Source organism: Monodon monoceros, unplaced genomic scaffold, assembly GCF_005190385.1.
Source record: "Monodon monoceros isolate NGI ecotype Baffin Bay Population unplaced genomic scaffold, NGI_Narwhal_1 Super_Scaffold_4, whole genome shotgun sequence".
Taxonomy (NCBI): Eukaryota; Metazoa; Chordata; class Mammalia; order Artiodactyla; family Monodontidae; genus Monodon; species Monodon monoceros.
This window is the reverse complement of record NW_021703781.1, coordinates 55,677,843-55,703,310: the sequence shown is the minus strand read 5'-3', so window position 1 is coordinate 55,703,310 and position 25,468 is coordinate 55,677,843. Positions and strand designations below refer to the sequence as shown.

Here is a 25,468-nt window from a genome sequence, read left to right as displayed (position 1 = left end):
TCCCTTTTTTCAGCTTGCTTGATGTCACCGTGGGCTTCTTTTTGGAAAGTCATCAGGGCCTCTTTCCCTTTAAGCCCTGTCAGAGTTATGAGGCCAGTGGATGAGGAAGGCCATGCAGTCAGGGAGTGGGTAGTGTGGGTGGGCTCTCCTGCCCTTTGATTCCTCAGAGAGAACCTCATTCTAGAAGGTCTTGATTATACTTTGATGCTTGCCACATGAAAATACCCTACATTGGTGCTTATGTAATGTTGAGAATAAAAATAAGAGCCAGGCCAGTCAATCTCTAGGGAACTCCATTGCTGGGCGTAAATGTGACAGTGGGTCAGGGACATAGGACCTCAGGATCGTAGGTCACACAGAGTCCTCTTTGACCTGTCCTCATCTCTCTTCTCTATTTGTGTTATAAACACTTAATGCTCCTGCCCAAATCTGGATCAGGTCTGAATCTCAGGGTCCCTCTGTGGTTTGTTAATGTGGGCATGTTTAGGAAGAATCAGATTTTAAAATTAATTGTTGAGTTGGTATCTGGGTTATCTGTGCATCTGTCCAGTTGAGCTCTACTTTCCTTTCTGTTTATAGGGCCACAGTTGGTTCTAGTGGTTCTTGTCTTCCTTCCATCTCATGCCCCTATTCAAATGCCAGCCACTGATGTTCATCAAGAAACCTGAAAAAACACCAGAGCTTGTCTGGCCTCAGTCTCCCCAGTAACACCAGACCATGTGGGCCACCCATGCCCAGGAGAAGACATTAGCAGCCTGATGACCCAGGCCTTGGGCGTGACCACTACTATGATGACAAAATGGACTGTCTAAAAGGAAAAAGTGGATTCGTCTTGAAGTTGGAAATATATTTTGTGCTTAGCTAGCCAGAGCAGCAGCAGTCATTTGAGTACCTAGTACAGGGCACCGTTGTGGGGTAAGCCGTGCCTTCGACCCCTGATGGGCTCCCAGCAGAGCTCAGTAGCTCACCTGTTTGAAGAAACTCCTTGTTAACCTCTTTACAGAGAGAGTGGTTGTGAAGCAGAAGTTTAGGGAGTACATACTACAGGAGCAGGGATGAAACTGGAGTTCTCATAGGCAACTGTTTCTAGACCTTAATCACTCAGAAGCCCTCCAGGTGAAGGGTCTCTGTCAAAGGGCGTCAGCCAGGTTCAGGAGGGAGCCATGAGACTGTGTGGTTTGTGTGAGATTCGGAATCATGTTGAATTCAGGTGCCAGTGATATGCAACCCTTCTTTCTTTTTATTTTATTTATTTATGGCTGCGTTGGGTCTTCGTTGCTGTGCGCGGGCTTTCTCTAGTTGTGTTGAGTGAGGGCTACTCTTGGTTGCGGTGCGCGGGCTTCTCATTGCAGTGGCTTCTCTCGTTATGGAGCACGGACTCTAAGCGCACAGGCTTCAGTAGTTGTGGCGCACGGGCTTAGTTGCTCCGCGGCATGTGGGATCTTCCCGGACCAGGGCTCGAACCCATGTCCCCTGCATTGGCAGGCGGATTCTTAACCACTGCACCACCAGGGAAGTCCCCAACTCTTCTTTCAGGCAACTTAAAAATGAAATTCTTATTACCATCCTCCTTTTAATTTCTCATTTTCTATTTTGTTTTATTTTTTAGATAAGTAATATATAAATATGTTCCAATTGTAAAAAGTTCAGTTTAAAAATATATAAATTATATAGAATTATATAAATATATATGAGAATATAAAATTAAAATTCTCTTCAGCTTCCTGTGGCCCCTCCCCCCATCCTACCCCTTTTTTGTAGGAAGTCTGTATATGTCACTCCAGATCTTTTAATTTGAAGCGAACATCAGACATCATATAATTTCATGAGTGTGTATGTGTATCTGTATACACACACAAATACATGGTTTTGCTTTGTTTTAGGCTCACAATATGCATTCGTTCTGCAACTTGAATTCTTCCTATGGGACCCATGTGGCTTAGAGGTCCTTTGCTGTCAGAACACATTTTTTTTACTGCTGCATTCTAATTCAGAATAATATAGATGCACCATCATTTACTTAGCCATCCTGCTGTTGATGGACACTTAGGCTGTTTTCAGTGGTTTGCTATTACCAACAGTGCCTCAGGAAGCATCTGTGTACTTGCCTATTTGTACATATAGTCAGATATTTTTCTAGGAAAGATACTTAGAAAAAACTTGCTGGATTGAGGGGTAAGTACATTTAAAAGTTTTTAGATGCTGCCAAATTGCCCTCCAGTTGGATTATATCAGATTATATACCCCACAAACAAAGTATATAAATACCTATTTCCTCTTACACTTATCAGTACTGGATAATATCAGGTTTTTAAAAATAAATTTTTTTGTTTCTCTAGAGGGTAAAAAATGATATCTAACTTTGGGAGTGAGTATAGAATAGTGATTAAGAACTGGACTCTAGAGCCCAACTGGCTGAGGTCAAATCATGAGTCTTCCCACATGCTAGTTGTGTGACCTTAGAGAGTTACTTAACCTCTCTATTCCTCAATTTCCTCATCTGTAAAAGGGGGATGATAGTGGTAGTACATACCTCATAGTGACTTAAAAATTTTTTTTATTAAAAAAAATTAAAAATACGCAAAAGTAGAATAATTATCAACTTTGGCCAATTTTGCTTCATCAATACTGCCCACACACTCCCTTCCCATATTATGTTGTAGCAGATATCAGGCATATAAATAAATATTTCAGTGTATATTCTAAAAGATAGTGATGCTTTTAAAATGGAATTATAATACCATTATCATACCTGAAAAATTTCATCAAATATGTAGGATTTTTTTTTTTTTTTTTTGCCACCCTGCTTGGCATGCAGGATCTTAGTTACCAGACCAGGGATTGAACCCGTACCCCCTGCAGTGGAAGCATGGCGTCTTAACCACGGGACCACCAGGGAAGTCCCTGTAGGAATATTTTGAGGGTTAAATGAACTAATTATATAAAGTGATTAGAACAGTACCTGGTATGTGGTAAATGCTATATGTGTTTGCAGTTATTTTTCATTGTTTTCTGATTTGCAATTTTTTGATTACTAGGAGGTTTAACATTACTTCATGTGTTTTTTTTGGCCAGGTATATATTTTTTTCTATAAGTTACTTACTGAAAATTTTTGCTCATTCATCTACTTTTTCCCCTGTGATTTATAGGATATCTTTATATGTTCTGGGTATTAATCTTTTGACTACTACATATATTTGGTGATTCCTTTCAGCCTGTTGTTTACAGTGTCTGCTGTTGTGTAGAAGTTTTTGTAATTTGGAGGTTCTGTCTTCTTTGCCCTATGGCTTCAGAGTTTTGTTTTGTCTTATGAATGTCTATCCTACTTCAAGATTGTAAAACTATTTTCCTGTATTTTCTTCTAACACGTCTATGGGTTTTCTGTGTAGTTTTAAAAAATGTTTAAGTCCTTAATCCATCTGGAATTGATGTCTGCTCTGAGGTAGGGCTCTAATTTTATTTTTTCCAAATGTGTGTCCTATGGTTTCTATACCATTTATTGATTAGTTCGTCTTTCATCCACTGTCTTTATTATTATTTTTAATAGATATTTATTTATTTGGCTGCACCGGGTCTTAGTTGCAGCATGTGGGATCTTTAGTTGCGGCATGTGGGCTCTTCGTCGCGGCATGTGGGATCTAGTTCTCTGACCAGGGATCAAACCCCCACCCTCTGCATTGGGAGCATGGAGTCTTAACCACTGGACCACCAGGGAAGTCCCTTCATCCACTGTCTTTAAATGCCACATTTAGGATCTGCTGATACCCTACAAATATATGGGTATGACTCTGGATTCTTTATTCTGATCCATTGATCTATTTGTCTATTCTAGCATTGATAACATGGTCAAGTGACTTGATTCTCATTGTTCTTGTAAAAATATTTCTTGGCTCTTCTGTGCACTTTCTCTTCCAGATGAATTTTAGAATCAACTGATTAAGTAAAAAATCTTGTTTGGATGCGACTGTATTGAATTTATAGATTAATTAGGGGAGAACTGACAGTTATAATCTTGAGGCTTCCCATCCAGGAACATGATATATCTCTCCACTTATGCAGCAATTCTGTGTCCATTAGTAAAGGATATAGCAGAGTATTTTCATATGGGGCTGTCTTGGTTTTTTGTTTGTTTTTGTTTTTTTTCGTTAGATTTATTCTTGGCTATTTTACAAAGAAATTGTAAAGAAGTAATTCTTTTTTTTTTTTTTTGCGGTACGCGGGCCTCTCACTGTTGTGGCCTCTCCCGTTGCGGAGCACAGGCTCCGGATGCACAGGCTCAGCGGCCATGGCTCACGGGCCCAGCCGCTCCGCGGCGTGTGGGATCTTCCCGGACCGGGGCACGAACCAGTGTCCCCTGCATCGGCAGGCGGACTCTCAACCACTGCACCACCAGGGAAGCCCAGAAGTAATTCTTTTTTTGTGAATGGATTTCTAATTTCATTTTGGTTGGTGATTGCTGGTGTATAGTAGCTCACATCTGTGGGTATTTGCTGTGTGCCATACACTGCTTTAAGCATTTTATCTCATATAATTTGCACAGTAAGCCTGTGCCTAGATCCTAATATTATTTCTGTTTTATAGATAAAGAAACTGGGCTTTAGAGCCCAGTTAAATTGCTCATGCAAGATCACATGGTTACTGGGTGGCAGAGACAGCAGTCCTGAGGCCGCACTCCTTTCCACTATCATCCAGAGCATGCCCTCCACCTCATCCTACTCTGGAATTTGTTGCAATAGTTTTAGTTGAGTCTTTTGGATTTTCTAGGTAGACAGTTATAGTGTCTGCAAATAAAGACCATATGTATTTCTTCTTTTTCCATGCCTCTTGTTAGGTACATAGTTTTGTGAATCAATGTTCATCATTTCTCAGGAAGTCTGACCGGGTCAGTTTTTCCTTTAGCACTGGAACATATTGCCATTTCTTCTTCTTGGGAGTGGATGAAGCTTGTGTTTAGAGGCCATATAGATGGAAAATAGAGTGTAGAAACTCTTCTCCAACATATCTTGTTAAATTCAATAGATTGAATGAACATATGTTACTCCATTGTACTGTGAGACTTTGTTTTTAATGTAGTTAATTTTTTCTCTTTATTAACTCTGCCCTTCCATTGCTCAAGTTTCTAAGTTTCTGATTTTTTTAATGATTTATTTTTATTTATTTATTTATTTTTGGCTGTGCTGGGTCTTTGTTGTGGCATGCGAGCTTCTCTAGTTGCAGTGCGTCAGCTTCTCTAGTTGTGGCATGTGGGCTTAGTTGCCCCGCGGCATGTGGGATCTTATCTCCTCAACCAGGGATCGAACCTGCATCCCCTGCATTGGAAGGCAGATTCTTAACCACTGAACCAGCAGGGAGGTCCTTAAGTTTCTGCTTCTTGAGTGGAATTGGTTTATTTGGGAAGAGCAGCCGCTACATCAAGCCTCCACCTGTTTAGCCTGGGCCAGGGTCTTATATGCTTGGCCAGGCTGCCCTTTTACCACTGGTTAAAATGGAAAATGAACATTTTATGTTTCTGTAGAGGAATTTCCCAGCTGTTGAACTGTACTCTGTGGGGCAGCAGAAAGCCTGCTTTGTTGCCCTTGTTTGTTAGAGTTGCAGTAGGAGGGTGAGCCTTGGGAGGCCCAGCCTCTGGACACTCTTTCCAGAGCCTGACCTTTTAGGTGGCTTACTTGCACCATCCTGTCCTGATGCACATGGGCTGAGAGGGGCCTGTGTGTGTGTGTGTGTGTGTGTGTGTGTGTGTGTGTGTGTGACAGACAAAACAGGCAGGCAGACAGACGGACACTGGGACAGGTGTTCCAGGCCTCTGCCCGCTGTGGGAATCAGGAGTCAGTCTTGCTCTCTACTGGCCGGCACCTAATTGGGAGAAAGATCCCTCCCTTCTGATCTGGTGCTTCCTGTCCTAACCTTAGGCTACTGGTCCATCCCAAAGCTTCAGCCCAAGGTGTGCCAGGACCACTATTGCTGACACCTGCTCCAGCAGGCAGCTCATTATCGGGTCCACTTGTTCTTGGCCGTGAGTCAGCGGGCGGGAATGTCTGGTTATGTTGTGTTTTCTCTCACAAGATGTAAATAATATGCTTTTCCCTTTAAAAAGTAGCACATGCTCATTAAAGAAGATTTGGAAAATAAAATTTAAAAGAAGAAAGAATTGCTAATCACTCTGTTGCCCAAACACAGTCACTTAAAGCATTTTAGTGTGTTTCCTTCCACTCTTTCCTTTTCTACACCCAGGCTATTTTTTTAATTGAGGTATAACATTATATTAGTTTCACATGTACAACACAATGATTTGATATTAGTATACAGTGCAAAATGATCACTACAATAAGTCTAGTTACCATCCGTCACCTCACATAGTTACAAGAATTTTTTTCTTGATGAGAACTTTCAAGGTTTACTCTCTTAGCAGCTTTCAGATATGCAACACAGTGTTATTAACTATAGTCTCCATGCTGCACATTACCTCCCCATGACTTATTTTATAACTGGAAGTTTGTACCTTTTGGCCCCCTTCACCCATTTCTCCCATCCCCTACCTCCTCCCCTTTGGTAACTACCAGTCTGTTCCTTGTATCAATGAACTTGGTTTTTCATTTTGTTTTGTTTTGATTTGATTTGTTTGTTCGCTTGTTTTTTATACATTCCACATATAAGTGAAATCATATAGTATTTGTCTTTCTCTGCCTGACTTATGTCACTTAGCATAATACCTCAAGACCCATCCATGTCACAAATGGCAAGATTCCATATTTTTTTTATGGCTGAGTAGTATTCCGTTGTATATATGGATACCACATCTTCTTTATCCATTTATGTACCAAGGCATGCTTAGGTTGTTTCTATGTCTTGGCTATTGTAAATAAGGCTTCAGTGAACATGGGGGTGCATATATCTTTTCAAATTAGTATTTTCGTGTTTTTAAAAAATAAATACTCAGAAGGGAATTACTTGATCATATAGTAGTTCTGTTTTTCATTTTTTTGAGAAAACTCCATACTGTTTTCCATAGTGGCTGCACCAATTTACATTCCCACAAACAGTGCACGAGGGTTCCCTTTTCTCCATACCCTCACCAGCACTGGTTATCTCTTGTCTTTTTGATAATAGCCATTCTAACAGGTGTGAAGTGATATCTCATTGTGGTTTGGATTTGCGTTTCCCTGATGATTAGCGATGTTTAGCATCTTTTCACGTGCCTGTTGGCCATCTCTATGTCTGCTTTGGAAAAATGTCTGTTCAGGTCCTCTGCCCATTTTCTAATCAGATTCTTTGGTTTCTGCAATTGAGTTGTAAAATTGCAACTTTTTATATATATATATATATATATATATCTCCAAAATTGCAACTTTATATATATGTAATATATATAATATAAATATATATCCAAAATTATATATTTGGGATATTAACCCCTTATTGGATGTATGCTTTGCAAATATTTTCTCCTATTCAGTAGGTTGCCTTTTCATTTTGTTGATGATTTCCTTTGCTGTGTAGAAGCTTGTTAGTTTGACGTGGTCCCACTTGTTTATTTTTGCTTTTGTTGCTTTTGTTTTAGAGTCAGATCCAAAAAATCATTGCTAAGACTGGTGTCAAGGAGCTTATGGCCTATGTTTTCTTCTAGGAGTTTTATGGTTTCAGATCTCACATTCAAGTCTTTAATCCATTTTGAGTTGATTTTTGTGTATAGTATAGGATAGTCTAGTTTCATTCTTTTGCAAGTAGCTGTCCAGTTTTCTCAACACTATTTATTGAAGAGACTGTCCTTTCCCCCATTTTATATTCTTGCCTCCTTTGTAATTTAAAAAAATTGGTCTTATTATTCTTTAGTTTTATGAACAAAGTTGTGTTTACTTTCCCCTCACAAGCTATTCTTAAAATAGTTCTGTTAATGCTGTTTGTACCCTACTTTTTTTTCTTATAATAGTATCATAAACATCTTGTCTATATTCTTTGGGAACATCATTTTAAATGTTTGTGTAATATTCCATTAAGTAGATGGACCATCATTTATTCAACATGTTTTTGGTCTTGACCCCTTGAAGACAAGGCACATCATTCTTTCCCTTTTAATCCATTTTGATTCAATCACGCATGAAGTTGGCTAACCTTTTGAATTTATATTTTCTGTCTGCACCATCTCTTTGAGGTAGTGGTATGCCAGTTGCTATGTGAAATGGAACTTCTTTTCATTTGCCTTAAACTTTACTCATTCAAGCTTCAGATAGGCTTCTTGGTCTTGTTATCCTTTAGTTTGATGAACGAAGTGGTGTGTACCTTCCCCTCCCTGCTCTTAAGCTTTAGTTCTGTGCACTCCCTCCCCAGCCGTCACAGGCAGGCACTGCTATATAGATGGTAGGCCCCACAGTGTGCTCCTGCCCCCATCACGGATGTGACTCTCAGCCTTCTGGTCTGTGGACAGCATTCAGGTGTATATTTCCCCACTGCGAGGTGGGATGTTTGCTGGTAAGAACAAGATTCCTTTGTCTTTCTTTTTTTTCCTTCCCAAGTACATCTATTTCCCTTCCCCTGGGGTGGCCTGGGGTGCCCTGTTGGCTGGATCTTAGGAACTGGCTGCCTCACCCTTCACCTGCCCTGGACTATGTCTCTCCTCTTCCTGACTTCTGTTGACCTCCTGTTCCCACTCCACTGGTCCCTCCCTCACAGTGCTGTCACTTGCACTTCTGCTACTGGCCTCCCCTCACCCAGTGAGTTTGTGTGACCTTCGCACTGCATTCATGCTTTGGGACTTAGCCGCTATAATGATGTCAATGGCGCAGGTTAGCAGATGGTGGCAACAGCGATGAGACCTGACATGTTCTAATGACTCTCTCCTTCCCACCCTTGCTGGCCGAGCCGATGGAGGGGCAGAGGTTTCCTTGAGGCATTTTAGGAGGGGGCCGAGGGAATTCGGGGGTCCCCAGGTGCCGATGAAGCCTGTGACCTTTGCTGCTATAATATCAGTGTTTCACAAGCAGGGCGGTTCGGGAGCCCACTTGCAGCCCATCAAAAATTGATTTAATTGCAATTTTTCCTCCAATTAGGAGCACTGGAGCCTGACTAATTGGAGTAATAGAGAGTAATAAGGCTCAGATAAAAAGCCTTCCTCGGCGGCCTTTGTATCCCGTGTCAGTGCCTGTCAGAGGTCAGAGAGCTTGCATATTCTATTAGGCAGCCCGGCCTTCATTTGTACAAATTAGTTTACCCAACAGTAATTAAAATGCCAATGCGGGTTGAAGAAAACTGAATACCCTTGATGGGCATGTTGGTGAATGATGTGACAGCTCTGGTGGCCTCTCTTGCCAAAGTGTGTCAGCCCCAGCTCAGAGGCGGCTGGGGCCTGGGCCAGCTGGGCAGCTCCAGGCCAGCCACGGGGCACAGCTGCCGAGCACGCCCCTTCTGCTGCCCCTCCTCAGAGCCCCACAGTCGCTCCTTTCTTCTTCCAGGTGGAGTCATTTGTTCACTTGTCCATTTGTTCATTCAGTAAGCATTTGAGTTTTCAGTATGTGTCAGGCATGATACTAGGTGCTAGGGAGAGAACTTATGGGGCACGGGGTGTAAAATCACCTGGGCTCTGGAATTAAGACTAACTGGGTTCAAATTCTAGTCCTACTAGTTGCTCGCTATGTGAGCTAGAGCAAGTTACGTTACCTTTCTGTGTCTCAGTGTCCTCATCTGTCAAATAGGGAAAGTGGTACCTGCTACATAGAGTTACAAGGATTAGACAGGGAAATGCTTTTGAAACACTTGCTCAGAACCTGGCACGAGGGCTTCCCTGGTGGCTCAGTGGTTAAGAATCCACCTGCCAATGCAGGGGACATGGGTTCGAGCCCTGGTCCAGGAAGATCCTACCTGCCGCGGAGCAACTAAGTCCGTGCGCCACAACTACTGAGCCTGCGCTCTAGAGCCCGCGAGCCACAACTACTGAGCCCGCGTGCCACAACTACTGAAGCCCGCCTGCCTAGACCCCATGCTCCGCGACAAGAGAAGCCACCGCAGTGAGAAGCCTGCTCACCACCAGGAAGAGTAGTCCCCGCTCGCCACAATTAGAGAAAGCCCGTGCGCAGCAACAAAGACCCAGTGCAGCCAAAAATAAATAGGTTAAAAAAAAATTTTTTTTAAGTAAAATGGCTGAGAGCCTATTAAAAAAAAAAGGGAGGGGCTTCCCTGGTGGTGCAGTGGTTGAGAGTCCACCTGCCGATGCAGGGGACACAGGTTCGTGCCCCGGTCTGGGAAGAACCCACATGCCGCAGAGCGGCTGGGCCCGTGAGCCATGGCCGCTGAGCCTGCACGTCCGGAGCCTGCGCTCTGCAACGGGAGACGCCACAACAGTGAGAGGCTCGCGTACCGCAAAAAAAAAAAAAAAAAAAAAGAACCTGGCACGCAGCAAGTGCTCAGTCAATTCCTAATGTAATTAAGAGGGTCTAAACTAAGGCAGAGGCAGCAGGGTCAACCTGCTATTCACCGTGCCCACACCCAACTAATTTTCCTTCGTACTTTCCTCTCCTCTGTTCTGTATCTTGCTGTTTTCTATTCCTCAACTTGAGAACCAGAACCCCTAACTCTCCTGGTCTCTCTGATGTGAGGGCTCTTACGTCTACTTCTTGGGCCTGATGATGATCTCTGTGATGCCAGGTTTGCCTGAGTTGGGGCCAGGAGGCCAGTACGGTAGGTTGGGGATCTGGGCAGGGTCTGGGACTGGATCCCGGACCAGAAATTGTAGAAGGCTGGCTTCTGATACGGGCTTTCTGGTCCAAAAAGAGTAGAGTTTGTGGAGTCAGAATGACTTTTAGACCCTCAGGGTGAGAGAGCGCATGCACTTGTGTGAGAGCATGTGTGTCTATGCGTGTGTTGACATTTTTAGGTATTGCTGGTACTTCTCATCTGTTATCTGGTTGCACTGCTTATGAGAGACTTCACTGTTCCAACGATGTATGACTATGTCATGTGTCATTCAGGTCTGAGTCTGGTGATTCGGGAATTACTCCTCTAAGAAGCAGAGGGACCGCCCCCCTCACAGCTTGTGTGACTAGCTTGCCCAGCCTTGTTGGCTGTGAGCTCTGGAAGGCCCTTTCAGTTGAGGCCCACAGGTTTGTTTGGGGCATCTCTTTGGGGCCAGGCGCCGTGCTGGGCACTGGAGTACACAAGAGCCACCAGACAGTCCATGATCTCAAAATGAAGATGGGAAGATAACCCCCCAAATACCATTTGTCTCATGAAGGTGAGATCAGGGTGTGGCAGGACTTAAGAGGAAGGCCAGTCAAGCCACCAAGCATCCAGCAGCTCCTGCCTCTGCCTGTTCAGCACAGGTTTGTCATCCCTGTCCCTGGACAGTCCCTGTGGTTTGGATGTGAGACTTGGTGAACGTTCCAAACAGGACCTGGCTCCAAATCTGCTTGACTGTTGCATACATGGTTTTTTGTTTTTTTTTTACTGAGTGTTATATTTGATTAAACCCTTAAGCCCTCAAATGCCAGGGAGACTCTCTGCTCTCCCTCCTGTGCCTCCTCCCTGCTTCACATGGTTAAGCAAGGGAAAAGGGCAGCTTTTGGAAAGAAAGGTTCATGGCCGTCATGTCCAGGCAATCAGGAAAGGCCCTCCTCCTGGAGGCAGAGGGCCAGGGCCAGGCCGGGTGGGCAGGGACAGAGGGCAGGAGTCCAGGGCCAGGTGTTCCCATCCCCGGCCCGGCCTGCTGGGGGTCAGAGCTGTGGGAGCGGCAGGGATTCAGCTTACAGGTGCCTCCCATCTCTCTCCATTGACTTACCTTGACGCTAAGTTAGGCCTGTTGCCTGTCAGAGGCCTGCCATAGGCCTCCTTAAGAGTTGTCTGTATGTCTGTGCTGGCGCCCCTCACCTGGCCCCCTACTCCTCAAAAGTCTGGAGAGCCCAATTGCCCGCTCGAATGATTTCTAAGTGGCTATTATGTTTCCAACCCAAAGTAATTGGCTTTACCAGTTATTAATGGATTACCCTCAAGAGAAAAATGTTGGTGGGGGAGGGAAGTGAGGATAACACCTGGCTTTGTAGTTTGGGGCTTCAGTGTCCAGTGGCTGCTTCCCAGGCTGGGAGTCACTTGGGGCATGATGGAATGGCTGTTTTAGCATGTCACTCTAGTTTAGTGGCTGCTGGCATGCCTATGGGTTGAGAGGAAGCTGGGAAGACCGAGCATGTCCCTAGAGAAGTCTTGACTTGAGGCATGGATGCTCCAGGGTGGTTCATGTGGCCTTTTTGTCAGCCTGGGGTTGAAACATAGATCCCTGCCCTGCAATTTTGATTGTAAATCAGTGGCTTGGCCAATGCCTGCCCTAACATCTCCCCATCAGCAACTAGCAGGCCAACCCCCCGCCAAGCCAAAGCCATCGGCTTCTCAGAGCCCCGACTGCGGAAATCCACCTCGCTACGGACGTGCTTGGGATCAGAGAGCCACAGGTGCTGGGCAAGGCCAGGGCCAATGGACTGCTGTCCCACATTGCTAACATGTCATTAGTATGTCCAGTTCCTCCCCCCATGCCCAGACGTGTAGGGACATGGCCCTTCCCTGCCCCAGGGCTCCTGAGTGACATAACTGCTTTCAGCTCTCTTGTTCCAGTTTAGATTTTCAAGCCCAGGGTTCCTGCAGGCTCCCCCTCCCAACCCCTTCCAAATCCTCTAACAAAGGAGTGGTCTGGCATGTGGGTTCAAGTTCTAGTCCTAGCACTATGGCCAGCCTGGCTCATTGCACAGATTTCTTCTCACTGGGTTTGGGCCTCCACTTAAAATGAAACTCTGCAGATTGTATATGTTGAACTTTTTAGGGGTTTAAGAGAGACTCTGGGAAATACTGAGTGTTCCTTCTCTCCTGCCTCTTGGCAGTGTCTGTCATTATCCTTTAAACTCTGTCTGACTCCTATCCCACTCCACAGCAGTCCTGGCTGCCTGGCCCCTCACATTCCCTACTTTCCCACCCTCACCTTTTCACGTTGTTACCCACCTTTCATAGTTCGCCTTTTCTCAGTTTGGTGCCTTTATACCTGCCTGGTGCTTGTACCATGTTACCATATTCCCCCAGCTCTTAAAACCTTCGGTAAAGCCCCCCAGCCTCCCTCACCTCTGACCAGGGCATCCCCTTCTGGCACCCAGCAACCTATTCCCAGGAGACCATTTCTGTGGTGTGGCATTGTGAACTTGGTGTTCATACAACCGAAGCCCAACAGGCTTGCTCTCCCTTGGCCTCAGTTGCACATCTAGAGATCCATTTTTATGGTGGGCAGAGACTACCCAACCAGGTCTAAGCAGCAAACTCAGCTATTGAATCCATGGGTCCTCTGGCCAAGCAGCTCTGGGAGGTTACAGCCCTCACTGTGCTTCCATATGGTTTTCCCACAACTTCTCTGATGGCTCTCTTGGCTGCTTCTCTCATCCTGGCTTAACCCCATGATCCCCTGGAGAATGAGCACAGCACTTCCAATTGTATAGCCATTTCCGCCACAAGTTCTGACAAGCCAGACCTAACTGCTCTCCTTTTGTTTGGCAGCTCCTTTGTGACAGGGACAGCCTGTTGTGGGCACTTCTCACCCCTAAGAATCTGGGACCTCAACAGGTAAGAGATTCCTGAGCCCACCATGGCTTCCAGGGTGGGCGGGGATGGAGCGGTTGGGAAGCAGAGGAAAGCTGGCTGAGCCAGCCCCTGGTTCAGTTGGCCGAGTGGTCCAGGAGGATGCTGGAAGGACCCTGCCCCAAAACCCACTGACAGCCTCCGCTGTGGCACCTTCGCACATGGAATCATTTGTTAGCTTGAGGAGACTGTTGAAGTAATTTATAATAGGTAAATAATTTCATGTAGAATTTATGATAACAACAACAACAGTCTGGATGCATGATACTTCTTCTCTAAGGAGTGCCTGACTATGTGGCTATAGAAAATCCCATCTATCCTCAGAGATGATTTTTCTAAAATAAAGAAATTTTGGAAGTGGCCTACAGATCCGTAAGAAGAACAATACAGAACAGTTAAAATATATCCAGTTTTTGTTCACAATTCTCTGCCTTGGCAGGCTTGACACATTCCCACCTGATTACCTGCCATTCTGTTGGGGTTTTTTTAATCTTTCATTTTGACATAATTATAGATTCACAGGAAGTTACAAAAGTAGGAAGGCAAGGTACCTGTGTAACATCTTACATAATATCAAGTCTAGGAAGTTGACATTGGTACAGTCCATAGACCTTTATCTGATTGTACTTATTCGTGTGGTATGTGTGTGTGTGTGTGTGTACGTATTTCTTTGCGGTTTTATCCCATGTGTAGAGTCATGTAACTGCTACCACAGTCAAGATAAAGAACTGTTTGTTCCATCAGCACAGAGACCCCTCATGTACCCGTTTATAGTTGCACCCATCCTCCTCCCCTCCTCCACTCCTTCTTGCCCTAACTCCTGGCAACCACTTAGGTGTTCTTCATCTCTGTCATTTAAAAAGTATTATATAAATGAAATAATATATCTAACATTTGGAGATTTGTTTTTTTTTTTTTTTTTTACTGAGCATAATTACCTTGAGATCCACAGAAGTTGATTCATGTGTCAGTTGTGCTTTATTTCTTATTGCTCAGTAGTATTCCCTGGTATGGATGTACCAAAGTTTCTTTCCCCATTGACCAGCATCCACCCACTGAAGGACGTTTGAGTTGTTCTCAATTTTCTGACTATTGCAGATCAAGCTACTATGAACATTTGCGTATAGGCTTTTGTGTGGACATATATTTGCAGTTTTCTGGGATTAATGCGGGGGAAAACAATTGCTGAGTCATTAGTAAGTGTGTGTTTAGTTTTTTACCTGCCAGACTATTTTGAGTATCTTTACCACTTTATATTCTGATCCCAGTGTCTGAGAGATCTAGTTTCTTCACATTCTCAACAGCATCTGATAGTGTCACTATTTTTTATTTTAGCTATTTTAATGGATGTGTTATTTAATTGTGGTTTTAATTTGAATTTCCCTAATAGCTAGTGATGTTGAACAAGTTTTCTTGTGCTTATTTGCCTTCTGTATATTCTCTTTGGTGAAATGTCTGCTCATGCTTTTTGCCCATTTCTAACTGGATTGTTTGCTTTTTCACCGTTGAGGTTGCAGAGGGGCATTTCTGCTGAAAGTCAGTTTTATTTAGTCACATAGCTGGACCTTATGCTTGGCATCAATATTGATCTGGGCCTGGGATGGCGGACAAGCTGGGGCAGGGAGGGTGTACACTACCCCGCCGTGACCCAGCTTTATCTGGAAGGTTGAGTCGTCTTCGGCCTCTTCTGCCCGTGGTTGCCTTGGTAGGGATGCTTCTGGGCACAGATTTATGGTCAGGATGGCATTCTAAGGCACCAGCTGCCTCAACATTCTCTTATGAAATCCCTAGACCTCACTAACCCTGAACACTGGGTCTTTACAGAACCCAGAAAGGACCCGAATGAAAATGGGCACAAGACAGCTATGGCCTCAGTTCTCACTGAAGCCAGACAACAATAGCCATTGCACCCTTACGCCAGCCTGAGGCAAGGCCGCCCTGGGCATCACTTGGCTTTCCCTTCTCTCTAGCTCCCAGACTCCCCTCCTCACCACTGAGGAGCCAGGCCTTGCTTAAACATCTCTTCCATTCCCAGGGAAGCCTGGACGACCAGTGGTGCAGGGACTGAGGGAAAGATGCCCTGGTGGAGGCATCTGCTTTCGGTGGGAGGAAACGGATGGACAGGACGACTGTCTGTAGCTGTCTTTCCCAGAGAAGCCCAAGCAGATAATAAAGCCATGTAGAAAATAGGATTAAGGTAATGAACAGGCAGGACAGAGTTTGATCTTTCAATAATGCCAAAGCCTGACTGACAGGCCAATCTGGAAGGTGGAGCAACATCGTCGGCAGGACTCAGTTGCGGGGCGGTGTTTGGTGCTGGGTGGATTCTTTGCTTTTAACCTGTCACCGCTGAAACTTGAGGAGTTCTGGGATTTTCTCTTTTATGTGTGTGCTACAACTTGCGGGGGAGGAGTACTGGAGGGGCAGTTTTGCTCAGAGCATCATCGCCCCTCCAGGGGCTGCCCTCGGGATGATGGTGGGGGCTGGGACGCAGCTCAGAGGTGCAGGCAGCCTGCTGGGCACCAGCACACCCTCATCTGTGTCTCTCCCAGTACTGGTCCTCAGGCTGCTTTTCACAGTGCCTGGAGACCTCTTTCAAGGTCACCATGGCTCCCTCAGCCCTTTGTTCATCAGGATTCCTGGAGACTCTGTTCTCCCTCTGGGCTAGGGATGGGGAGGTGCTAGCTGAAGCACACAGGTCTGAGAGCACCCGTGGGCACAAAGCCATTGCCTAGATGGTAAGGAACTTGGCTGTCCCCCTCTCCCTTCCTCCTTTCCTGCCCTTCTCTCTCCTAGAGCTGCGGACAGGCCAAAGGACAGGGGATTTCTAACCTGTCTAAATCAGATGGGAAGAAAGAGTCCTTCACCCAATTTGGACGTGCTAGAGTGTTCCTGTTTCCGAGGATAGATGGCATTCAGGCCCAGGCCCTGGCCCCCAAGGGCTCTATCCTGAGAGACTGTGCAGATAGCCAACCACTGAAGTATCCCTAGCTAGGCCCTGAGGAACTGTGCCAAAGCCATCCAGTTACTGAGTTTGGGTCTGGAGGAATTAAGGCCCATCTTGTGTTCTCCATCTGCATTTGATCAGGGCCCTTGGCTCAGGCCCAGGGAAGGTGTTATCTGTGTGGGGCACGCCTCTGCTGCTGGAAGACCCGGGTGGTGGGTGGCGGTTCTGACTGGCTTGACAACACATCAAGCCAGTGATCTTCCCCTGGGTTTGCCCTTGCTGTGGATTTTACCTTTTCTGCCAAGGTACATTTGAGCTGGATCTACTATTGGTGCCCTGAGACCAGGGCACAACGGGCAACCCCAGTGGCAGTGGGGAGGCAGGCACCAGGATGGAGAGGCCTGTGATCTCAGCGTTGGAGATGTCATAGTGGGTCCAGCTGTGGTCCTAAGCCAGCCTGGGGACTGTTGGGTAAGGAAGTCAGTAGGGGTGGGTTTTGATGACTTGGCTACTCCTAGGGCATTGAGGATTTGAGTCCTTGGCTAGGTACTGCACTGCTCTGTATGTGTGTGACCATATTCATGGCCCCTGCATAATCCCACCTCATCTCCCCTTTCCCTTCAGGCCCGCATCATCCCCAGTTCCCCATGACTCCTCCATTTCCATCCTTAGCCCTTAAATCTCCTCTTTCTCAGCAAAGGCAGGGGCAAAGAAGCTTCTCACATATTCTGACAGACACCCTATATTTTTCCCCTCTGAGCTTTTGCTCTAGCTGACCCCTGTGCTTGGGATACCCCCCCTCTGCCTACTGAAACCCTGCTCATTCTTCAGCATAAATAGCACCTCCACCATGAAGCCCTCCCTGATTCTCCCCCCTGTGGCTGGAGTTGGTGACCTTAGAGCATTCATAGGGCCCCCTTGATGGCCACCATGTGGCCAGGTATAGCTTCCCTTCAGGCTGGGAACTTAAATTGGAACCCTGGACTGAACACGGGAGACACATGTCACGGCATCTGATGGTGTTTGGAATGACAATGGGCGCCTGGCTGCAACCCTTTCTAACTGTCTGCAGAAAGAACTGGTGTCCTGAGTGCAGGCTGAGCCACTCTGAGGGCACCATTAGTGCCCATCCCACCCAGGTGTGGCTTTGTCTCTGACCCCGCCCTCCACCTCCACCTGGGGCAGGGGGCCTGGCCCTCAGTCGGGGTGATTATGGGAATTGCCCCTCTTTAAAGTACCTGCCTTCTCCTTTGAAAGTATTATTGACAGCTTTTCTCATTTTCTTTTTTCTTTACCTCTTTGAGGAACCCTGTAATTTCTTTCTCTTTCTTTCTTTCTTTCTCCCCCCACCCCTTCCCTTTTTCTTTCTTGTCCCCTCTGTCCCCCCACCCCAACTCTTTGAAATTGGCTCTCTGCCTGCTGACACCAAACTGATACTTTGCGTTTCACTTCTCCTTATCCCTTTATGGCAACAGATGTTGAAATTTTGTATCCTTTTATCTGCCCGGCTGCCCCTTCCTGTAATTACGGTCCTCTTGTTAGCAGTACAAAGTGGGCTGCCCGGCTGCCTGGCCTTTGAGCCACAGTGTCTGAACACGTGTGCATGGGCAGGTGCTGGGGCTGTACACGCGCACACGCACGCATGTGAGACACCTGTGGCTTGGAACGGGCCCTTCCCGCTCACCTGATGGGACTGGGGTAGGCGAAGCTTCGGTGGGCTTCTCCTGGTCTCCACGGACTCTGTGGTTATATGTGGGATCTGTCTGCCCCCTTGATTCCCTCCTCCCCACCAGGGGGCTGGACGAGGACAACCGCTCCCTCCTCTCATGCCAGCTGAGCAGTGAGCACCCGGAGGCCCATCGTGGTCAGGAAGCCAGATCCCACCAGCTTGTGCCCCACACATACCCATGCCTCCAGCCAAGCCAGGTGCCCCAGCCCTGCACCTCTGTTGTTGCTGGCCCTTCACCTGAGCTGCCCCCCATCTCCTGTCACTGCCTGTCACGATCCTGTCACTCACTGAAGAGACGTTCTTTTATCTGTCCCCTTATAAAACTCTTTCATCTCTCTTCTGGTACCCACTGAGCCTCCCCTTGTATTGTTAGTTGGATAGATGACAGACTTCTCTCCCTCCCTGGACTGAAAACTCCTTGAAGAAGGGACAGTGTCTCCCTCAAAGTCTCATCTCACATCTCCCTGCAGTTTCTATTAGGCACAATGCCTCGTATACAGAAGGTGCTCAGTAAATGGTTATTGATCGAAGAAAGGGAAGGAGAGGGTGGAAAGAAAGAAGGGAGCAGAACCCTCCTATTTTCTTAGTGACCATGTTGGGTCCAGCTTATACCTTCAGGCCATCTGTCCCCTGGGGGCAGAGACGATGTAGGAAGGTGGGGTGTTTGCCACCCTTCCACCCTCTCACCAAAAGCCATCGTTGCATTTTTGCAGTTGCACGTGCCAGGTGGGGTATCCTCACACCCAAACAGATGCAGGAATGAACACCCATAGAATCTCCAAGGAGCATCATCAGGAACCCAGTGTGTTAACAGTGGCTGTAAATGGTGTGAGGGCCATGGGCATTCTTAGATGTGGGTGAGGAGGTAGAGCCAGGGTTATCTGACCTCAGGGCAGTTTAGCACAGGAGGACTTTCTATGGGCCACGGCTTGTGCTGGGAGCTCAGGCGGGCCAGGCGAGGGAGGCGTGTGGAGGCCGGGATGAGGGAACTCAGAGGGAGGAAGGCAGTGACGCAGGTCACCCAGCTTCCCTGGCCTGCAGGACCCAAACTGGGGGTAGGGTGGAGGGGGGCTTCCAGGGACTGACCCTCTGTGCCTAACTCCAGCCTGGTGCTTAGGGCCTCTCCCAGACAGGGCATCTGGGTCTTCAAGGCCAGTGCCTACCTCCAGTTAGCTATCCCCACAAAGATGGTGATGGGGGGGTGGTATAAGTATCTTATTTAAATTTCCTCCTCCCTGACTGTCAGGAAGTTCCTGTCATCCCATTTCCCTCCAGCTTCAGTGGAGTTGCCTGGGCAGCAGGTTGGGATGGGCCAGGGAGATCTGATTCCCTCACCTGATCCCCTCCTCAAGGGTCCCTGGGATGAGGCCACACTCCACTTGCTTTTCCTACCCAAGTACTCTGGGGACTCCTGGGGGAAGCCACACACAGCCAGGCCTCCCCGGCCTGTGTCTCATTCATCAGGCTCACAGGGGCAGCCCCATCTGTCTTTATCTTTCCCTGGGTCAAGAGAGAATTGCTGGAGTCAGGCTGAGGGGAGGCTGGGGTGGAGGCCCCCCAGCCCTCAGTGGCTCCTGGAGGCCCCGGCTTTGTGCGCAGGAGTTGGAAGGGAATGGACTTTTTGTCTGGCCCTCTATAGTGACAGAGCTGGCCCTTGCTCCTGTCTTGGCCTGAGGCTCTAAGCGGCAGCCCCTTTCCCACACAAGTTGTGCGACAGCCAAGGCTCTGCACGCCCCCCTTGCGCCCCCCACCGTGAGAGGCCGAGAGGCATTCTTAACATTCTTTCCAGAGAAAAGGGGTGAAACGTCTGAATTTGGGGGTCACCACGTTATACAAATTGCAATCTAATCGTTTTTACAAGAACACACTTGCAGTAAGAAAAGGAACCCGGAGGAGGGGCTGAGGAGACAAACAGCTTGTTTTGTCCCCCTTCCCCCCAAAGTTTGGGGCTATTGTTGAGCTCATCTTGCTTCCTCCACCAGAGCAGTTGAGCTAGAGTTTTCTAGTTAAATTGGTCCTGTGGTGGGGGCCACGAAGGGCCCACGGTGCCATTTCTGTTTGTTTTCCCAAATCAAAGCCCCAGCGGGGCTCCTATGGCACCGCTGGGCTGCTATTTGAAGAGACGGGCCATTTCCCAGAGCCTGGTGTGTCAGTTTATGCTCTGAACTTAACCTCACAGGCACTGCACAACAGAGCCTCGAGGGTCCCAGGCCCAGAGGCAAAAGAAACTGTATCTTTTTATTGGCCCATTTAAAGTGTGTGTGGCCCTTTCAGAGAATCAGAGGACTAACATGGCAGAAGCTCCTCAGGCCCTGGCCAGGCTGGGCTGGCAGACAGGGGGCTTTGGGGACTTGTCCTGGTCTCCAGGGGCTGGTGCTCACTCGGCCTTTGGGTCTCCCCAGAGGGTAGAGTTCTGTGTTTCTTATTGCACACACTGGCATGACACTTCCCAGCGGTGGCTCAGATGCCCCCCTGCCTGGGCAGGGGCCCAGGGTGGCAACTCGGTCTGGGTGTGGCCCTTCTGCTGCCGACCCTCAGTCCATGGGTGCCCAGCTCTCCTTCCTTCTGAGCCCTGGGACCAGGGGTGGGCAGGTAGAGCCATGCTGGGCTTCACGCCCCCCAATCTCCACTGCCTTTCATCTTCTATTTCAAACAGACAAACATGAAATTACTTCTACAGATTAAAGGGGAGAGCTCCTCAGTCATTCCTGAAGGCCTCACTAATGGAGGGGGCAGGGCCCCTAAATCTGGAAGGAGGGAGAACTGTGGAGCAAAATAGCCCTGACCCAGTGGACGAGACAGACAGAAAGAATATGACCCCAGGCCCTCTCAGGGCTCTGGCTTGCCCAGGGGTGGTGAATCATGGCTGGCGGCCCATCTGGAAAGGTGGGCTTTCTTGGGAGCTGAGGTTAGTGGTCTCTAGGAGATGCTGATCTGGGTTGAAGGCTTTCTGTCTGATCCCTCAGCACCCAGAGGAAGAAGCGCTTCTCTTGGAAGGAGGCTGGGGACACAGGTGCTGACTTAAGGCTTACCCCCCGCCCCCCACCCTGACTGGAGAACAACAGTGCTCTCGCTGGGGGTCACCGCACTGCCCAGGACTCGTGGGCAGAGTTGGGCAGAAAAGAACCCACAGCCTCCTCCTTTACTCCTTCAGGGAAGATGGCGGCTCCACTGAGGAGAAGGGAGGTTGAGGGTCAGAGAGTCTGTGTGAGGTAGGACTGGAGCTAAGGTCCACATTCACACATGTGGCTGGTGGCCTCGTCTGCCTCAGGCTCTCTGGTGAAACCTGCCTGGGCCGAAGCTGGGCTGGTGAGACCACAAAGTCCTCCCTAACCCGTGCCGGGGCCTCTCACCTGGGTGTCCCTGTGAAGTGTCCACAGCCCATTTTCTCCCATCACGTCACGAGGGAGAGCCCAGCATCTCTTGGGTGAAGCTGAGGAATTTGGCCTGGAGCGTGTCCCCTTCTTCTTCATTCCCCCCAGTCATTCTGCAGAAACTCACCGCTTCTACCCGTCCCCTAGCCACAGGAATTAGCGGGTACACTTGATGTTGAGGGGTAGTTGCTAGGGCCAGGAGGCCCCCCTACATGGTTGCTAGGGGTCTGGCATTGGGGCGAGGGGTCTGCCCACTGCCGCGGTCACGGAGGGAATTACACAGTCACAAAGAAATTGTTCTTCTCGGTAATCTGCTCTCGGCCACCGGGAGGGGCAAGGGTGGGGGGAGCAAGCTGGAGCCCAGCAGGCTGGTGGCTGTGATCACAGAGGCGTGCTAGCCCCGGGCCGGGGGCCAGCCGGGCCAGGAACACCAGGGACCAGCCTGCTAAGCTGCTTTCTCAGCGATTTCTCTCCCCAGACACAAAGGTGTTTACTTGTTTTAACATCTCCTGGGACTCCCCTTCTCCCTTTGTGTGGTCTTTATCCCCAGTGAGGTTTGAGCCCCAGATTACAGGCAGGAATTAAGGCATTGGACTCAGGCAGCGCAGAACCGCATGACCTGCGGGATCAAGGCGTATAAAGTAACCAAGTGTGTGTGTGTGAGGGGGGCCGACCCCTTCAGCACGGCCCATTCATCGTCTCGAGGAGGAGTGGCTGGGCGACAGGCAGCCAGCGTGCAGGTGTGATGGAGGGGCTGCTCGTGTCTGACTGAGGCCTTCAGCTGGGGGAGAGGCAGGGACTGGGAAGCGGGAGAGGGGTGGGAGTCTAGGGCATCTCCTCCTTTGGCCTCCCTCCTAAGGGAATCTGATTCTAGCTCAGGAAGGAGAGCTGCATTTCCCCAGGAACTGATGCCATTTGAAGGTTAAAAGAATGTGTGTGGGCCAGGGTGGGACAAGCGCTCATCCTCTGCCCTGCCTCTCTTCCCAGCGGACAGCTGATGACGCACCTGGGCGGTGACTTTCCCCCAGGGGCGGGGGTGCTGGACGTCATGTACGAGTCCCCTTCCACACTCCTGTCCTGTGGTTACGACACCTACGTTCGCTACTGGGACCTCCGAGCCAGTGTCCGGTGAGTGTGCCGGGCAGCAGGACAGGTGGTGAGAACCCCATGCCAGTCCTGGCCCTCCCTCCAGTCCTGGCGGGCCCAAAGGAGAGGGACGGAAACTCTGTATCAGGGGCTGGTAGAGAGCAGCTGACAAGGTCAGATCAAGCTTAGACTCCCCACCTTGGCGGCCCTGGTCCTGTGACCCAGGAGACCATAGCCACGAGGCCCTGATAAGAGCCTCCTTGGGAGCCATCAGGGTGCTGTCCCTCAGCATTCTGTCCCAGCTTTCTCGAGGCCTTTCTTGCCTCTTAAGTCTGGTGACACACAGCAACCATGTGATGCGCAAACGAGGCATAAACCTGCCTGGGGCCAGGGACTTGCTGAGAAAGAGATCTTTACTGAGGAGGCTTTCCCCCATTAAGTCTGCTTTTAAAGGAATTTGGTGATTCGGCATCTCTTTCTCCCAGCCAGAGTGGCTCCCTAAGGCCTCTGGGGAAGCTGGGGTGGAGGTGGAGGGCACCCCCCAAATCTCCCCCTGCATCACCTCCTCCCGGACAGGAAGTGTGTCATGGAGTGGGAAGAGCCCCACGACAGCACGCTGTACTGCCTGCAGACGGATGGGAACCACCTGCTGGCCACTGGCTCCTCCTACTACGGTGTGGTGCGACTGTGGGACCGGCGCCAAAGGGCCTGCCTACACGTAAGCGTCCTGCCCACCGCAGGCCTCCTGGATGCCAGGACTTGTTATTGGGGGCTGTGCTGGGAGCGGGTGTGCCTGGAGGGGGTGGGAGGAAGCCTACAGTGGCCCCTGTCCCCTGGCATTAGGCCTGGGAATCCTGGGTTTGGGGTCCCCCTGCTCCCGGTGGGGACGCTCTCGCCACTCCTGTCCCTCCCGTGCAGGCCTTCCCTCTCACGTCGACGCCCCTCAGCAGTCCTGTGTACTGCCTGCGCTTCACCACCAGGCATCTCTACGCTGCGCTGTCTTACAACCTCCATGGCCTGGACTTTCAAACGCCGTGACAGGGCCACCCCAGCCTGTGGGCCAGAGAAGCCAGCTACTCAGGGACCTCTGCTGTCTGCAGGGTGCAGTGATACCTCCTCCCCGGCCCTGCCTGTGTTCCTAGACCTGTGACCATGGTACTCAGGCACTAAAGGCTGCTGACTCCTGGGCACTGGGGTTACCCAGGGGTGCAATCCCTCTCAGGAACCAGGTGGAAGGAAGGGACCTGCTGCTGCTCAGCTGAGCTTAGCCGGGCCTCGCTTCCCTGTTGGCCAGAGCAAGGATCTGGCCGGGGTAGAGAGGCCCACCCCTTCTTAGAGCCGGGCCAGCTCACCACAAGAGTGAGGTGAGGTGCTCCAGCTTTCCCAGTTGGGCCCTTCCTGCCCCTTCCCTGGAAGGAGAGGGGAGGCTGCCAATACCCTGTGACACCAGCCTCCACCTCAGTCAGACCCCACCTTTGACCAAGCTCTAGGGCTGGGGACTCATTCCTGGGGTACTGTGTGGCCTGGTCTTGCTTTGAAACCAAGAAAGGACAAAGGGAACCCTGAAATTTTGAATGAGTTCTGAGCCAGCCCAACCTCAGGCTAGCTGTGGAGACAGACATGCTAAAATGTTCATTTTGTAGAAATAAAGCTTGATTGTTCACAGATCTGGTTCCTCCCTGGCTGGCAAGACCCCAGGGAGAAGGAACAACAGATTTAAACTTGGGGTTGGGCATGCTAGGGAAGGGTAAGATCTCGTGGCTCAGTGTCTCAAAGAACAAACGTTTCTTTTCTTCAGGAAAACCTCTTCATTACCCCCTCCACCCCCTTGGCCCTGGTGGTAGGGTGGGTGTCGTCTGTGGGGTATGGAGGGGGACTGTGGAAAGGCTCCTGGCTGCTAAGCTGCTGTCCGCCTGCAGTGACCTCCTTTACCCTACTCCAGCGCTCCACAATGCTGCAACCCTTAGGCTGGCTTTACACCCACAGCATCTTAATATCCTGGGCTGTTTCCAGGTTTTCTGCAGTTTAAAATCTTCTTCCTCACTCCCCCTTCACTTAGGGTCTACAAGGTAAGGTAGCACAGGGGCCCTTCCAGCCTGGTTTTCCTCTGAGTTTATGCAAACAGGTTGGGAAAGATGCCCTGTCCTGCTGGGGTAAGGGCTCCCTGATCCTCTTCTCCATCTAAGACCCATACCTCCCTTTATGTGGAAGGTTCTATATTGAAGGTCCCTAGGCTAGAGGAGAAGGAAATGTCATCACCAGCACTCTCCCTGGGGGCAGAAGCATCAGAGGTGGACAAGAGGGCAGTGCACCCACAGTGACTCACAATTATTTTACTCAGGAGAGAAGACCACGACTCAGGGGCTAGGAGTGCCCTGAGGCCCAGTTCTTACAGAGCCTGGACAGCTCCTGGGAGAAAAGAGGCTGCCCCTGTGCCGGAAAGGCCCAAGGCTTGAAGTCTCAGAGGCCTCTACAGGAAGAGCCTCACCCACACTCAGCGCTGGAAGTGCAGGCCTCAGGGGTCCGCTACTGAGTCTTGCAGTCCCCGTCACTGCTGTGTGCTGTCTTTACCTTCTTCAGCTCCTTCTGCAGGTTTGACTCAGCTACTAGGACCTCCTTTGGCTTCTGGTACTGTGGATGGAGCCAAGGAGAGGACATGATTCAGTCACATCACCCCTCTCTACGCACACACACTCTCTCTCCCTCCCTCTCCCTCTCTCCCTCTCCCTCCCTCCCCC

At 49.0% G+C, this 25,468-nt stretch overlaps 2 protein-coding genes across 3 annotated transcripts in view; one reads left to right on the top strand and one right to left on the bottom strand.

The window, feature by feature from the left end:
• Positions 1 to 25,241, top strand: part of FBXW4 (F-box and WD repeat domain containing 4) — an 81,396-nt gene extending 56,155 nt beyond the window's left edge. The window contains exons 6-9 of one of the 2 annotated variants that reach the window (XM_029200857.1): positions 13,514 to 13,579; positions 22,632 to 22,772; positions 23,307 to 23,448; positions 25,072 to 25,241. In XM_029200857.1, the coding sequence (XP_029056690.1) occupies positions 13,514 to 13,579; positions 22,632 to 22,772; positions 23,307 to 23,448; positions 25,072 to 25,098 (376 nt within the window). In that variant the 3' untranslated portion in view covers positions 25,099 to 25,241. Of the gene's footprint in view, positions 1 to 13,513; positions 13,580 to 22,631; positions 22,773 to 23,306; positions 23,449 to 23,648; positions 24,398 to 25,071 lie in introns of those variants that run through there. The other variant, XM_029200856.1, reaches the window with a different exon arrangement.
• The window catches only part of DPCD (deleted in primary ciliary dyskinesia homolog (mouse)), a 22,558-nt gene continuing 22,128 nt past the window's right edge, over positions 25,039 to 25,468 (bottom strand). The window contains exon 6 of the mRNA XM_029200863.1: positions 25,039 to 25,361. Within this exon, the coding sequence (XP_029056696.1) occupies positions 25,257 to 25,361 (105 nt within the window). The 3' untranslated portion in view covers positions 25,039 to 25,256. The remainder of the gene's footprint in view (positions 25,362 to 25,468) is intronic.